The sequence below is a fragment of the Hyla sarda genome, chromosome 13 (genome assembly GCF_029499605.1).
Source record: "Hyla sarda isolate aHylSar1 chromosome 13, aHylSar1.hap1, whole genome shotgun sequence".
NCBI classification, from domain to species: domain Eukaryota; kingdom Metazoa; phylum Chordata; class Amphibia; order Anura; family Hylidae; genus Hyla; species Hyla sarda.
In genome coordinates, this window is record NC_079201.1 from 46,540,831 (window position 1) to 46,556,361 (window position 15,531).

The following is a 15,531-nucleotide window of genomic DNA, read 5'->3' on the forward strand; positions in this document are numbered from 1 at the left end:
AGCACCCAGGTAGATATTGAGCATTAAGATGTATGTAGCTATCTTTCAGGCTTCTCAACAAAAGTTCTTGCATACAGGGTGTCCAGATCAGGTTTGGCTCAATTCTGGCTGAACGTGAGTTTAAGATCTAGTTCTGGTTTTGTGGCATGATCTCAATATGACGTCTGCTGCTCAGACAGTAGTCACAGGATCAGCTGCCACATCCACCCATGAATAATTCAAGGCATGACTATAAATACATCATGGTTCTTTCTGTGTCCCATTGTCCTTCCTCATCCTAGCTCACATCACATCATGCACCCTCCCTCATTAGACTACATTCTTACAACCCATGTACCTATCTGGCCCACAGAACCTTCTTACTCTTCATGTTACTCCAAACAACTTCTATATAACTGGATTAAATTGGATTATTATTGTTGCTATTTTATAGAGTAAATTTTTCCTATTCTATACTTTTGCCTGTTCTATAAAGCTCCATCGCCCCTCTATACAGGGTTACTCTACTACACTATAAAAATTCTGAACCACATCCCATATGACTATCTTGTTACCTAGCATTCCATTTCAAGACCATTGTGTCCTCAGTATCAACACTATTAAGAACTATTCATTACAAATGTATCATAGAATGTATAAATGACCAAATATATTTCTTCTTATCTATAGGTTCCACCTTTGCCATGTCTGTTGCCCAGTCACTGGGATGGCTTTTTCTTGGTGCTCTTGGTTGTGGTGCTGTAGTAATGGAAACATTGCTTCCGCGAGCTGGAGGACCTGTGGTGAATGTTGCTCTGGTATTTGGTGGGTCATTTCCACAGATGGGTTTTGTAGGACCTCTCATCCCAGATGGATCTTTAACTCTACCTCTTGACATTCATACAGTTACTGTGCTTGTTAACGATAGTGGCCCAGGACCACTCTTGAGCCATTTGTGCCTGGCATTAAAAGAAGCACATTCAGTTGTGTTTCAGGACAATATTGGAACAGAAGCTGTGGCCCAAATTCTAGATTTCATCTCTTCCCAGACGCTTGTACCAATCATTAGCATTAGTGGAGGATCTGCTGTGGTACTGAGTCCAAAGGTAAGCTCAATGATTTACTGCTTTTTTAAACCTTATGAACCAGGTTAAAAAAAGCAAGAACTTTTGTGTAAATCCTGTCTTTATTCTTTCCAGAATACTTGTGCATATAGATTTACAATGTGTCATTCAGTGCAGCATATTGAGATATCCTTGTTTTTGTGTTTTATTATAAGATTGCAAATTAGATCTAAATTCAGAGAGGTATAATAGTGTACTAAAGAATAGTTCAATGACAGATTGACCTCTGCTATACCTGTATGCTATGACTAGATAGATCTACTATCAAGTTCTATAAATAACCAAGCTTATCCTCTGCTCTTTAGTTTATTTTATGCAACAGTTCTGTATGCACGGTTATTCTTTTTTTTTTTTTTATATTCAACTTACATTATAAAAGAGTGGGTCATAGTTTAGCATTTGTACATGTATATTAGGAGCATCATTTCATCCCATCTTTGACATTTGCAGCAAGCTGTGTTGCCCCGCGGATGTCATGTCATGATCACATCACATCCAGTTAATGGATGCATCACAATGCCATTGTTGGAAACTGAAGAGACTTAATTGATCATCTGGGCTGAAGCCATAACCTAGTCTTGGCTTTTAGAACTGGAACTAGTAGAAATGATAATATTTGTATGCTTGTGATGAAGTACCACATGACCTAATTTTCCTGGGTCTTAAACAATTGGAATATCTAAAAACACAAAGAAGATCACTGTATTATTTTTTACATCTATCTGATAAAAGTCACCTTGACAGAAAAAAATGTAAGCACTTTTCAGAAATAATGTGGTATGTGGTAAAAGGTACCTTCAATGATGACAGTTGGTTGTGTAAGCAACAACACCACCCACAATCAGAAACATCACTGAAGAAGAATATTTTACTTCACAAGCCCTATCTGGACCCATAATAATAAATGACTAATATCCCATTGTTATATTGTTTAGAATCTAATTAGATAAGAACATTTGCCCTACAAACAAATGTGCAAGGACATGCCTATTATACAGGTCATTGTGTTTATGATAAAGTCCTTGGAGAGAGGGGCCTTGTCCTGATACGTCTTTATTTCTGCTGTTATGGTTTGGGGCATAACAAGTAACCATGGTGCCCTATAGCATAACCTAATAATCTACCATGCCCACCTTGAGAATCAAGTTCAAAAAATAAAAAAGCTTCTGATTATTTTGGCCTGCCTAATGCTCAAGGCTAATGCACCAAGGGTTTTTACAGCATATGATAATACACAATAAGCATGATGCACAGTGATGGCATAATACAGGGGTAATGCTGACAGTGATGTCACGATAGGGGAACAGTACACACAGTGAATTGAGAACACATAGATAATACACACAGTGATGTCACTGTGCAAGAATGATGTTCACTGTGACATTATAGTACAGTAGAATTGCATACAGTGATGTTACTATAATGGGATAACCCGCTATGGATATCATAGCATAGAAATAAAATGGTGTGTGTGTTTGGGATCATTGTCATACTTAAAGACCCAGCCATGTTTCATCTTCAATGCCCTTGCTGATTCATTCTGGCCTCATTCATTCTTTCCTTTACATGGATCAGTCGTCCTGGTCCCTTAGCAGAAAAACAGCCCCAAGCATGATGTTTCCACCCCCCATGCTTCACAGTAGGTATGGTGTTCTTTGGATGCAACTCAGCATTCTTTCTCCTCCAAACATGACGAGTTGAGTTTTTACCAAAAAGTTCTACTTTGGTTTCATCTGACCATATGACATTCTCCCAATTCTCTTCTGGATCATCCAAATGCTCTCTGGCAAACTTCACATGGGCCCAGACATGTAGCAGGGGGACATGTCTGGCACTGCATGATTTTAGTCCCTGGCGGCATAGTGTGTTACTGATGGTAGCCTTTGTTACTTTGGTCCCAGTTCTCTGCAGGTCATTCACTAGGTCCCCCTGTGTGGTTCTGGGATTTTTGCTCACCGTTCTTGCGATCATTTTGACACCTTGGGGTGAAATCTTTCCTGGAGCCCCAGATCAAGGGGGATTATCAGTGGTTTAGTATGTCATCCATTTTCTAATAATTGCTCACACAGTTTATTTCTTCACACCAAGCTGCTTGCCTATTGCAGATTCAGTCTTCCCAGCCTGGTGCAAGCCTACAATTTTGTTTCTGGTGTCCTTCGACGGCTCTTTGGTTTTGGTCATAGTGGAGGTTGTTGACAGGTGTCTTTTATCCTGATAACAAGTTCAAACAGGTGCCATTAATACAGGTAACGAGTTGAGGACAGAGAAGACTCTTAAAGAAGAACTTACAGGTCTGTGAGAGCCAGAAATCTTGCTTGTTTGTAGGTGATCAAATACTTATTTTCCACCATAATTTGCAAATAAATTCTTAAAAAATCAGACAATGTGATTTTATGGATTCTTCTTCTCATTATGTCTCTCATAATTGAGGTATACCTATGATGAAAATTACAGGCCTCTCTCATCTTTTAAGCGGGAGAACTTGCACAATTGGTGGCTTACTAAATACTTTTTTGCCCCACTGTAGAAACATAGAATGTGTGAGCAAATAAGAACCATTTGGCCTATCTAGTCTGCCCAATATTCTGAATATTATCAATAACCCTTGCCCCTATCTTATATGAAGGATAGCCTTAGGCCTATCCCATGCATACTTGAACTTCTTCACTGTATTTGTAGTGACCACTTTTGCAGAAAGGCTATTCCATGCATCCACTACTCTCTCAGTAAAGTAATACTACCTCATATTACTTTTAACCTTTAACTCTCTAATTTAACCTGTTAAGGACGAAGGGTACGCCCTTGCGTCCTGGTACTTAAGGTACTTCAAAACAGTGAGTGTAGGCTACTATCAGTAGCCGGACACTCACTGCTAATGACAGGCCGCTGCTGGTCATTAATCCTTTAGATGTCATGATGAATGCCGATCACAGCGTCCAAAGTGAAAGTGAAAGATCATCAGTAACTCAGAGGGGCTTACAGAACCCCTGCAACGTGATTGCAGGGGTTCCGTGAGCTAAAATGGGAGAGCAGGGTTCCCTTACCTGTCTCCTGCCGCCCATCATGAACTAACTGATGGAGCCTGGCTTAGCCAGGCTAAATCAGTGGATAGTTGATCACACTGTATAATCCCCTTTGTGGACTTAAAAGTTTAAAAAAATAAAAAAAAAGTTTCTAAAATTATATACCCTCCCCTAATAAAAATGAATTAATTACTCTTATTTTCCCATTGTACAATTAAAAATAAAATAAAAAATCATATCTGATATCACTGCATGCATAAATGTCCAAACTATTAAAATATAATGTTTATAATCCTGCATGGTAAACGGCGTAAACGTAAAAATCATTAAGCACCAAAAATACAGATTTTTAATCATATCATATATCAGAAAAGAATTATAAAAAGCAATTAAAAAGTCCCATCAAAGCAAAAATGGTACTGATAAAAACAACAGATCACGGCGCAAAAAATTAGCCCACATACATCCCGGTATATGGAAAAATAAAAAAGTTATAGGAGTCAGAATAGGACAATTTTATGCATATGAATTTTGTTAAAAAATTTTTTTTTGTAAAATAATAGAAAAACTATATAAATTGGGTATCGTTTTAGATGCATTGACCTACAGAATAAAAATAATGTATAATTTTTACCAAACACCCCACAAGTGTCAAAATTGCATTATTCTTATAAATTTCCCCCCGTAAATATAATTTTTTTTGTTTTATGGTACTTCCTATGATTAAATAAAAAATGTCATTACAAAGTAAAATTGGTCGTGCAAAAAACAAGCCCTCATATAGGTCTGTAAGTGAAAAAAAAAACTAAATGTTGTATGATAATTTGTTTTCCCTTAGTCTCCTCAGCAGCACAATGTGGGGTGTCTCCTCCCCTGTGAGCTAATTATGACCATGTTTTTTTTAAATGAGAAATAAACAAAAAGACTACAGGCACCTCCCCCCTTGGCTATAAAATGCCCTTCACACATCAGTACAGTGAGTAAATTATAAAGTAAAAATAAAGGTAAGTATAAGGGAGGAAAGCTTGTGCTGCTGAGGAGACTAAGGGAAAACAAATTATCATACAAAATTTAGTCTTCACTGTCATCCCTTAGCAGCACAATAATCGGATTTAGCAAGTATAACCCCTAGGGAGGGCTTTCCTGCCTTGCAGAATTCAGAATGTTCTTAGCTAAAATAGTTTCACTAGACAAAAAGGTGTCCACTCTATAGTGTTTCAAGAAGGTTAATGGTGTACTCCAGGTTGCAGACTGGCAAATATATTCCAGAGGGACAGAATTACATTCTGCCCAATAGGCTGAAATAGACCTTGTGGAGTGTGCTCTAGTGAACTCTGGTGCAGTCAAACCTTTAGAAGTGTAACATAGGTTAATACACTCAAAGATCCATCTGGGAATGGATGGTTTTGATGCCTTGTAACACTTCTTTGACCCATGATGTAAAATAAGAAGGTTTTCAGATCTCCAAAAAGGTTTAGTTCTTTCTAAATAAATCCTTAAGCATTTTACCAGGTCTAGGGTAGCAAAGTCCTTCTGGGAAGATCCAGACTCAGGAGAAAACTGTGGAAGAGAAATCACTTGATTAATGTTCGCAAAAGAGGCAACTTTAGGCAGAAAGGATGCAATTAATCTCAGAAGGAAGGCAGGAAAATGGTATAACTTTCAACAGAAGCCAAAGCTTGAAGTTCACTAACCCTCTTGGCAGTAGTAACAACCAACAATAAAACCAGTTTAAGTGTGAGGAACCTAATTTCCACATCCTCTAAGGGTTCAAAGGGTTAAGCACAAAGTTGTTGCAGGACTAACACCAAATCCTATGGAGCAACAGGTTTCACAGATCTTGGACGAATTCTAGTAATGGCCTTAATGAATGATTTGACCACTGGCACCTGAGTGAGGCGTCTATGAAGAGATGCTGGTAAGGCTGCTAACTGTACCTTGATAGAGTTGGGGGAAAGGCACTTGTCAAATCCATCCTGTAAAAACTCCAGAATTGATGTACCATCACCAGAAGGATCTTCTTGACAGTGCACCACCTATGAAAAATTCTTCTAATTAAGTCCTGTTAGTCGCCTCACTCCTAGAGTGAGATAGCCTTTCAAGTATACGGTTTGAAAACCCTCTGGCTTTCAATAAGGACCTATCAACCTCCATGCAGTCAGGTTGAATGTTCTGAGGTTGTAGCAGAGCTGTGTGCCCTGAGACACAAGGTTCTGCTTGGGGTGGGCGGGAGTCTCCAATAAATTCCTCTGCTCATCTGAATGAGCTGGGAGAATCCAGGATCTCTTGGGCCAGAATGGAATGATCGCTATCACTGAGGCCTGTTCCTGTCCGATCTTCATCAATATCCTGGATATCATGGACGTTGGCGGAAAAATGTAAGCCAGGTTGAGTCTCCAAGGAATTGTCATGGCATATATCCAAGAAGGATTGTCTACCGGATAAAGCGAGCAGAATTTGTCTAATTTGCGATTGGCTCTTGTGGCCATCAGATCTATTTCTGGAAGAAACCAGAGATCCACAAGTTGAAAGAATACCTCCTGATTCAGAGTCCATTCCCCAGGTACTGTCAAATCTCTGCTCAAATGGTCTGCAATGACATTCTGAACCCTCTTTATGTGGACAGCAGATAACTTGAGTATCCTTGTCTCTGCCCAACGGAAGATCCTTGCCACTTCTTGAAGTAGCAGAACAGATCTTGTTCCTCTCTTTTTTTTACATAATAAACTGCTGACATGTTGTCTGTTCTCACCTTGACAGCTTCTCCCAGAACAAGAGAGGAGAAATGAAGAAGCACATAGTAGATCACTCTTAGCTCCTTGATATTGGAGGATAGAAGTAGTTCTTCTGGATTCCATTTCCCAGTCGCCTTCCTTCCAAGCAGATGGGCCCCCCAACTGGACTCTGAGGCATCTGTTGTCAAGACTAACCAGTGTGGTTCCAGAAGAGACATCCCATCCTGGGAAACAGCCCACCAACTCAGGGACCTGCGAACTAAGGGAGTAAGTTTGAGAAGAGAGTCTAGGGAGGAAATTTTTCTGTCCCAGGATTGCAGAATCTCTGCTTGTAGAGGTCTCATGTGCCAAAGTGCCCATGGGACAGCCTCTGCTGAGGAAGCTAGGAGACCTAAAAATCTCATAAGAGTCCTCAGAGATACCTTGCGAGGAAATCGGAGAAATTGATATCCCTTGGATATCCTATCCTTTCTGTCCTTGCTGGAGATAGATAAATTCTCATGTTGTGGGAATCTAGACAGAAGCCCAGAAAGATCCTTACTTTGTCTGGAGTTAAATGAGATTTTTCTAGATTTATCACCCATCCTAGCCTGCAAAGTAAATATAGAGTCAGGCTGGTATGAAGATGGAGTTCCTCCTCAGACTTGGCTAGTATAAGCCAGTCTTGAAGTAAGCTATTATTCTGATTTCCTGAATTCTGAGGACTACCATCATGGAAGAGATCACCTTTGTAAAGACAAACGGGGCGGTTGGGATCCCAAAAGGAAGGACACGAAACTGGAGATAGAGAAGAACTCCTTTGATGAAAACTGCAATCTGCAGGAATTTCCTTTGGATCTGGAGAATGGGTATATGGAAGTATGCGTCCTTGAGGTCCAAGGACACCATGTAGTCATCTCTCTGTAGAATTGACTTTACAGATTTTATTGTTTCCATCCGGAATTTTTTTTTTTATAATAAATCTGTTCAGATATCTGAGATCTATTATGAGTCTCCATTTCCCTCCCGGATAGGGCACAAGAAAAACAGGAGAATACACTCCTTTGCTGCCTTTCTTGGCTAGAGGAATGGGTTCTACAGCAGCATTTGCAATGAGATCTAGGATCGACTGCTCCAAAAAGTCCTGCTTTGGGGACTTGAGAATGGAAGATGTCAGAGGAAGAGCATAACCTCTTATTATGATATTTAGAACCCACATGTTCTTTATTAAACTTTGTCAGGCTGGAAAAAAAAATTGGAGACGGCCGCCTACCGGCATGCTGTCTGAGTCAGAATTCTGGCTTTTTGGTATTTTTGGCTCTGGAGGAACCTCTTCTAGTAGATCCAGACAACTTCACTTGTTGGCAGTTTGCATCATAAAGATAGTCTATCCCCAAGTTGATATACTTAAAGGATCTTAGAATCTCCTCTCTACTAACGCCTGAATCAATGTCATCCTGTACTTTATAAAGCCAGGCTTTCATAGATTTAATTACCTCAAAAGAGGCACATCCTACAGCACTTTGACTGGCGGCTGTATTAGAGGACCGTCTCAAGGCCACCTCATAGGCTCTTTTAAGCTTGAACCGTCATCAGATGGAATAATGGTTCTCTTGGAAAGTTTTGCAATCGCAAAGTCTACTTTAGGAGGGTTGATCCACTCTTTAGACTTAGACAGATCCAAAGGATAAAGCATCTTAAAATGCCTGCTCAAAACTGGAGCTTTTTCAGGGTTTACCCATCCAGACTTCATAAGCTCCAGGAGCGTATCATCTACAGAGAAAACTCTAGCTCCTCTGGAGGTGGAGGGAGCTTCCCCCTGACTTTCAGGTGAATTTTCTGTCTGCAAAGCCTTTATAAATTAAGAAAATTTTTCAACAGGAAAATAATTCTTTCCCTGGATCTCTTCCTCTTCTGAAGTGGATGATCTCTTCTCATCCACAACTCTAAACTCCTCGTCAGAATGAATTATAGTGGAAGTCTCGCCCGTCTAGGCCTCTTACTTGCAGGAGGGGGCCACAGCCAGAGAGTCCTTTAATTCTTTAATAGAAGACTTTATTATAGTTATGCCTACATAAAGGGCTTATCAAGGATTAGAAAAACAGAGCTGATTTATAATAAAATAAAAAAAAGAAGAAAAAAAACAGCACCAAGCCCATCTTGTGGTTGTGTATGGTATTGCAGCTGTTCCATTAAAGTGAATTAAGCCAACTTGTAATACCACACACAACCCAGGGACAGGTGTGGTGCTGTTTTTGAAAGAAAATCGCTCTGTTTTTCTATTCTTGGATAACCTCAGATAACCTCTTTAGCTATTCTTTAATATACATTTAGGATCACATATTATATACAAGCTGTAACCATTATTGTTCTTCAAAGAAAATCCTCACTTTCTTTATTTTACATGAAGCACACAGAAAAGCGTATGTATAATCAATGTCCTATTTGAGGATACTTTGATTCCCTTACACAAATGCGATTCTGCTTTCTACACTGGCCCTAGCTACCACCCAAAATATTCTCACCACTACCCATTGCCCAAATAATGAATTTATATATATAGATATACCTGGCCGCCACTGTTTATGATGCTAAATGTAATCTCAGTTTGTGTTGAATTAGTGTTTTTTTCTGCATATGACAGAGAGCAGCAGCTTTGAAGAAATCAAAGGAAACAAGTAGTTTCACAGTTGATGACGCATTTGCTTCTATCGGCATTCTTAATTTTCTCTCCACATCACAGTATATGGAAATAAGGGTTACTTGGTGACAAAACTTATATAATTGTTTCATAGACTTTCTCACCTGCTGTATTTCTTTGTATAACGTAAATGGTTCTATTTTATGAAATTGTACTTAAAGCAACTGGTGTTGTAGTCTGATAACTGTTATTACTATATTATTTGCATTGCTTGCCATCATGTAGAGATATAATATGAAAAAAATGAAATTGTCATCATCTTCCCAGGAACCGAGATCTTCCTTCCTGCAGATGGCAGCCTCAGTGGAACAGCAGCTCACTGTCATCTTCAAGGTGTTGGAGGAATACGACCTTGGTCCATTCTCTGTTATAACCAGTCATTATCCTGGTCACCGGTTATTCCTGAAGACAGTCAGAGCTTTGTGTGAAGCTATTCAACCAGGTTGGGGCCCTCAAGATGAATTGATACTAGAACCAGGAACTGGCCCAAGGGGAACCCAGAGAGTTCTCAGACAAATTTCAGCTCCTGTACTTTTACTATTTTGCTCCAGAGAGGAGGCTGAGGAACTGTTCCCAATTGCAGCTGAAGCTGGACTACTTGGACCAGACTATATTTGGATTGTACCAAGTTTCACAATTGGTTCTCCAGAACACCCTGCAGATTTCTTCCCTGTTGGACTTGTTAGTGTGGTGACTGATGGTTGGCGGAGGAGTGCACGGCAAAAGGTTCAGGATGGAATAGCAATTATTGCCGCAGCAGCAAGGAACTATTTGCAGAAACATGGTGATCTGCCCGATCCTGGAGGAACCTGTTCGACACCAGGACAAATACAAGGAAATGACACTTTGTATAGGTATATGTTATAAAAAAGTAATAGTTAACCAGATAAGTTGAAGTCACTACTGTAGGAGCACATCGTCAAAAAGGTGTAATTTTTCTTACTGTCAAAAACTGTGCTCCCACTGACTTCAATCTGAAGCTCCCATTGAAGTCAAGGGAGCTTCAGGGCTGACCTCTCCCCCCCCATCAATGGATGTAGCTCATGGGTATGTGAACATACCCGTATAACCTTATAAACTGTCACCAATAATTTGCTTATGTAGTTGCACACACAATGCACTAGGGCTCTACAAGCATTATCTTGGCATACCTTAATAAATAAATTAGGCTGTTTTATTTTTTCCAAAGAACAACTTCATAGTTCCTCCAGGAGTCAGGCCCACAGTTGGAGAGGCAGAGCCTGGGGTCCTCTCTGCTCTAGGGCAACATTGCCTCTCTCTACCTATGTCACATAGTTTATTGACACACAGGGCTTGACTCCCTCTGGCGGCCCTGCTGCGTGAACGCCGGCTGTCAATCAAATGCATGATGTATGCAGAATTAGGAGTTGTGGACCACAACAGAGGAGACCTCGGGCTCCACCTCTCCGACTGTTAGCCCGGCTTATGGAGTGATTATAAATGTGCTTTTAAGTATAAAACAGCCTACTTTATTTATAAAGGTATGCCTAGAATATGCTTGTGAAGCCACAGTGCACTGTGTGTGCAGCTTCACAAGCATATTCTTGGTTATTTTTTCAATTTTTTTCATGCCTCGTATTGTTCTTCTCCATTCAATTCTATGTTTATTCTTACTATTCTTATTTTCAAATTATTTCTATTTTGTCCCATGTCTTAGGCATATGCTGAATATAGTGTGGCAGGAGAGAGACCTATCCTTCAATACCAAGGGATTTCTACAAAATCCATCCATGCTGGTCATTATATTAACACCACAACGGATATGGGAAGAGGTAAGCCCTTTTCTATACTTTCTGGTTTGATTATGGTAGTGCTTCCAAGAATAGTGCACAGCCAAAGAAATATGTCCCCCCTTTCCAGGTTGGCAGGTGGGAACGTGGTATAATACGCATGAAGTACCCAGTCTGGCCACGATATGGGAGTGGTCAACAACTTGTGTCAGATACTCGTCACTTAACGGTGGCCACATTAGAGGAGAGACCATTTGTTATTGTTGAGAACACAGATCCAGTAACAGGAGACTGCGTACGGAACACAGTGCCTTGCCGCAAACAAAGCAACCTGACATTGAGGTAAAGGGATCAGTCAAGAGCTTCCCTATACAGGGAAAAATAGTGACCTAATTTATTTGATTTAATGGATGCTTTTCTGTTTGTAAGACTTCCCCACACTCACATAGTTTTTACCTACTATACCCCAGCAGTTCAGGTGAACCTTACTCCAAGCTGTGCTGTAAAGGCTTCTGTATTGACATCTTAAAGAAGTTGGCTCGTACAGTAAAGTTCTCATATGATCTTTACCTTGTGACAAATGGCAAGCATGGAAAAATTGTGCGCGGTGTATGGAATGGAATGATTGGAGAGGTGAGCAGGCTAGCCATTTTACTTATTAAGCTCTCTTTACTTAAAGTAATATGTAGTACACTAAAAATTCCCATACTTTCAATACCACTTTCCTTTCACTCTTTCTATTTTCTTTTCTCCATTGCCTCTCAGGTTTATTACCAGCGTGCTCACCTTGCTATTGGGTCTCTAACCATAAATGAAGAACGCTCGGAGATTGTGGATTTTTCAGTTCCCTTTGTAGAGACTGGAATCAGTGTCCTAGTATCACGTAGCAATGGAACTGTGTCCCCATCAGCTTTTCTAGGTACCACCATTCACTACAAAGCACCTTTCCAGATTCTCATTTAGAGATGTTTGTATTGGAAGCATTTTTGTAATACAGCGGTTGCTTAAAATTTGTAGGCGGATATTCTATTTTAGCTGTGGTTCAAACATATAATCCAATATTCATAATGATTGTACAATGGAGTTATGGAGAAGGGATTTTAAACTCTACAGCTATGACTGCCTTCTGCATTACTTATTTGCCCCTTTTACAATATATTGTTTGTCTTTTTGGTCTCTGTAATAATAGCCTTATATTGGATTTTTGTATACTTAGTTGTTGTTTTTTTTTTTTTTTTTTTTTTTTCTTTAATGAGGATATTGCTTGGTAAACCAGCCATAAATTCCAGTTAATTTTTACATCTGCTTTTCTCTCTAGAACCATACAGCCCTGCGGTCTGGATGATGATGTTCGTCATGTGTCTATCTGTTGTGGCAGTGACCGTATTCATCTTTGAGTATTTCAGCCCAATGGGATATGATCAAGATCTGAACAATGGAAAACGTGAGAGGAAAATTTTCAAAAGCAATCGTTGACTGTAGAGTTTTGTTAGATACAGCAAAAGCAGAATCTTTTGTCATGAATGACAACTGTAAGGCTCTGTTCATAAGGAACCGTTATATTGTATTACAGAAAAGTAGACATTTTCTTTTCTTCTTCTGTAAACTGTCTTGGCACTGCTTTTTATTTCCTAATTTGGTTTTCAAACTAAATGAGGCTCCAGAGAGATTATGTACCACATCATGGAACAAGACCTGATGTTAACTGAGTTAAAGGACTATTTATAGGGGAGTAAGAGGGGCAAGACTGTTATGAAGAATTGAAAGTGTCTTAAACAGCAAAATACATTACATGTGCACGTTCAGTAGAAATTGGGGGGAAGAATGACTAGTACACTTAGTTTTCAGGTTGATATTTTCTACTTGCAAAATATGGCCACATTCAGGCATATGCTTGTTATATATTTAGTATAAATAGCAGCGTAATTATTATGAATTAAACCTAGACTTATCTAAATTTTTAAGAGAAGACAAGAGAACTGCATTCCTCGCTGTCACTCAAGATCACCCTTCTGAAAATAAGAATGTCAGACATGCAGTTTCTCCAGCCTGGATATACAGTAACATTATAATAAACAGATAATTCATATTTTTTTCTTCTACTTCCACTTCCTTCTTTCCTCTTCCTCTTCTTCATTAGTTTGTTAGTTGAAGGCATTGAAGGGAAACATCACTGGTGTGAGTAATGATAGCTACAAAGATCAATTGTTCTGAAGTACAGCAAAGGGCAGGAACTGATTTATGAAACTGTTAAGAGATGGATGGAATGAAAAGGGACAAGAGATAACATTTTCACATGTTTTTCAGGTTTAGGAGGTCCAAGTTTCACCATTGGGAAATCCTTATGGCTCCTGTGGGCATTGGTGTTTAATAACTCAGTTCCCATACAGAATCCTCGTGGGACTACTAGTAAAATCATGGTGCTGGTCTGGGCATTCTTTGCTGTAATATTCTTGGCTAGTTACACAGCCAATCTTGCTGCATTTATGATTCAGGAACAATACATAGACACAGTGTCTGGCTTGAGTGACAGGAAGGTGAGTGGTATCGCAATCTACTTTTTTTTTGCATAGGTTTTTATTACTTTATGCTACTGTGTTTCCTAAAAGGGCTGTCAAGAGAAAGGGATTTTCTGCAAATCTAATCAGGCAGGGGGCTGTGATGTGATGTCACACGCCTGCTCAACTAATCAGGGGCATGTGATGTCTGGTCTCTGAACCCAGAAGTGCCAGAAAGTGCAAGCTCCATTATATCAGCGATTACCAGATTAAAAAATAACCTCTTCTCTGGACAACCCCTCTATCTGTATTTATTTTGTTATCTAAACAGGTGCACTATTTTATGCTGATTTAATGAATCCTATATGCATATAGTTAAAACATACCTAGAAATTTTTAGGCAAAATAAATGATGTCATTACTTGGTAGAACTGATCCTGCATAAAACAAGCATCACATGGTAAATAAAAGAGGCTGGGTTCACACACTACAGAATTTCCAAGCAGAAAATTTAGGTGCAGCAGAGTACCATTTCAATTGAATCTTTGAGAAATACATTGCCATCTAAGTGGATAGCAATGTCCATGGGGTTCTAGTGCTAGCTGATTCAGTCGGCTGTCCTCGGAATCTCCAGACGGAATATTTCCTACCAAGATTCTATAATATCAACATAGGCTTATGGCTATTAGAAGGCAAGCAGGAAAAGACTAAAATGAAAAGTGGGCCAGTCATTAAGGTTAGAGATAAGATATAATTCAGGTTCAATGATGACCTGAGGAAACAGGCTTCTATTTCAGGTGCACAGTCCAGGCTATCTTTTGCATGGGCCATGTCCCCACTTACATTTTCTCACTGCTAGAGATGAAATTCCCCTAACAACAGGCAGTAGACAGCAGTTTGCAGTGAAGTGACACACCTGGTGTTCAAGACTTTAGGCTTTTTTTTTCTTGGGTAGAAATCATTTTTGGTAAATTAGGTGATGTGCAACTATGTTAGAAATCCCCTAGACTACGAATGAAGGGACAGTGAGCATTGTAAGAGATTAATTTCTGGCTATCTAATCCACCATAAGGGGAAGTCTATTGCATAAGGATTCACAATAAGAACAATACAATACATTGTCATTAGGCTCCACTTGGATATACAATAAATGTTTGATTTATCTCTATAGCTGTGTGAAAAAAGCAGTTCTGTATTATTTTTTTTTACAAATAAGTAATTGCCAATATGGATGCTGGTAATGTTGATGTAGTATTTTGCCAAATAATGTGATACTAAAATACTGCATTACAGAAATAACTGTCAGTCTGTTCAGATAAATGGCATATGAAATTTAATGTTGATAAATGTAAAGTTATGCACCCAGGTCACAGTAATACAGTGGTAATACTATGTAATTGAATTCAATAAAGCAAAGCAAAAGATATATAGCTGTAAAAGCTCTTACTCTTTTTCCAACCCCTCCTTGATTGATGTACAGAGTGCTGTCAGTCAGAAAGGGGTTGTGAGGTGTGGGCAAGGAAGGAGGCATGCCACACAGTGGAACTTAAGCAGCTTGGCCCTGTATCCTTGACACTTCACTAAGAAATGTAATATTATATGTTTGTGAACCACTATCAGCTCCAAGAAAAGCTCAGTTTACCTTCATACCCTAACAGCTATCCAACAGTGTCTGGAACTTAAAGCTGCAAATACATTAGACATTTTAAGCTGCTATTTTCAAAAACCAACTTGGGGCCTT

The 15,531-nt window shown here is 39.3% G+C and overlaps 1 protein-coding gene across 5 annotated transcripts in view; it reads left to right on the forward strand.

The window, feature by feature from the left end:
- Nucleotides 1-15,531, forward strand: part of GRIN2C (glutamate ionotropic receptor NMDA type subunit 2C) — a 101,742-nt gene that overhangs the window by 3,050 nt on the left and 83,161 nt on the right. For 3 of the 5 annotated variants that reach the window (XM_056549610.1, XM_056549614.1, XM_056549612.1), the window contains exons 2-9: nt 670-1,085; nt 9,809-10,395; nt 11,220-11,334; nt 11,423-11,634; nt 11,763-11,925; nt 12,058-12,211; nt 12,611-12,736; nt 13,600-13,829. In XM_056549610.1, the coding sequence (XP_056405585.1) occupies nt 670-1,085; nt 9,809-10,395; nt 11,220-11,334; nt 11,423-11,634; nt 11,763-11,925; nt 12,058-12,211; nt 12,611-12,736; nt 13,600-13,829 (2,003 nt within the window). Of the gene's footprint in view, nt 1-381; nt 435-669; nt 1,086-9,808; nt 10,396-11,219; nt 11,335-11,422; nt 11,635-11,762; nt 11,926-12,057; nt 12,212-12,610; nt 12,737-13,599; nt 13,830-15,531 lie in introns of those variants that run through there. The other 2 variants (XM_056549613.1, XM_056549611.1) reach the window with 2 other exon arrangements.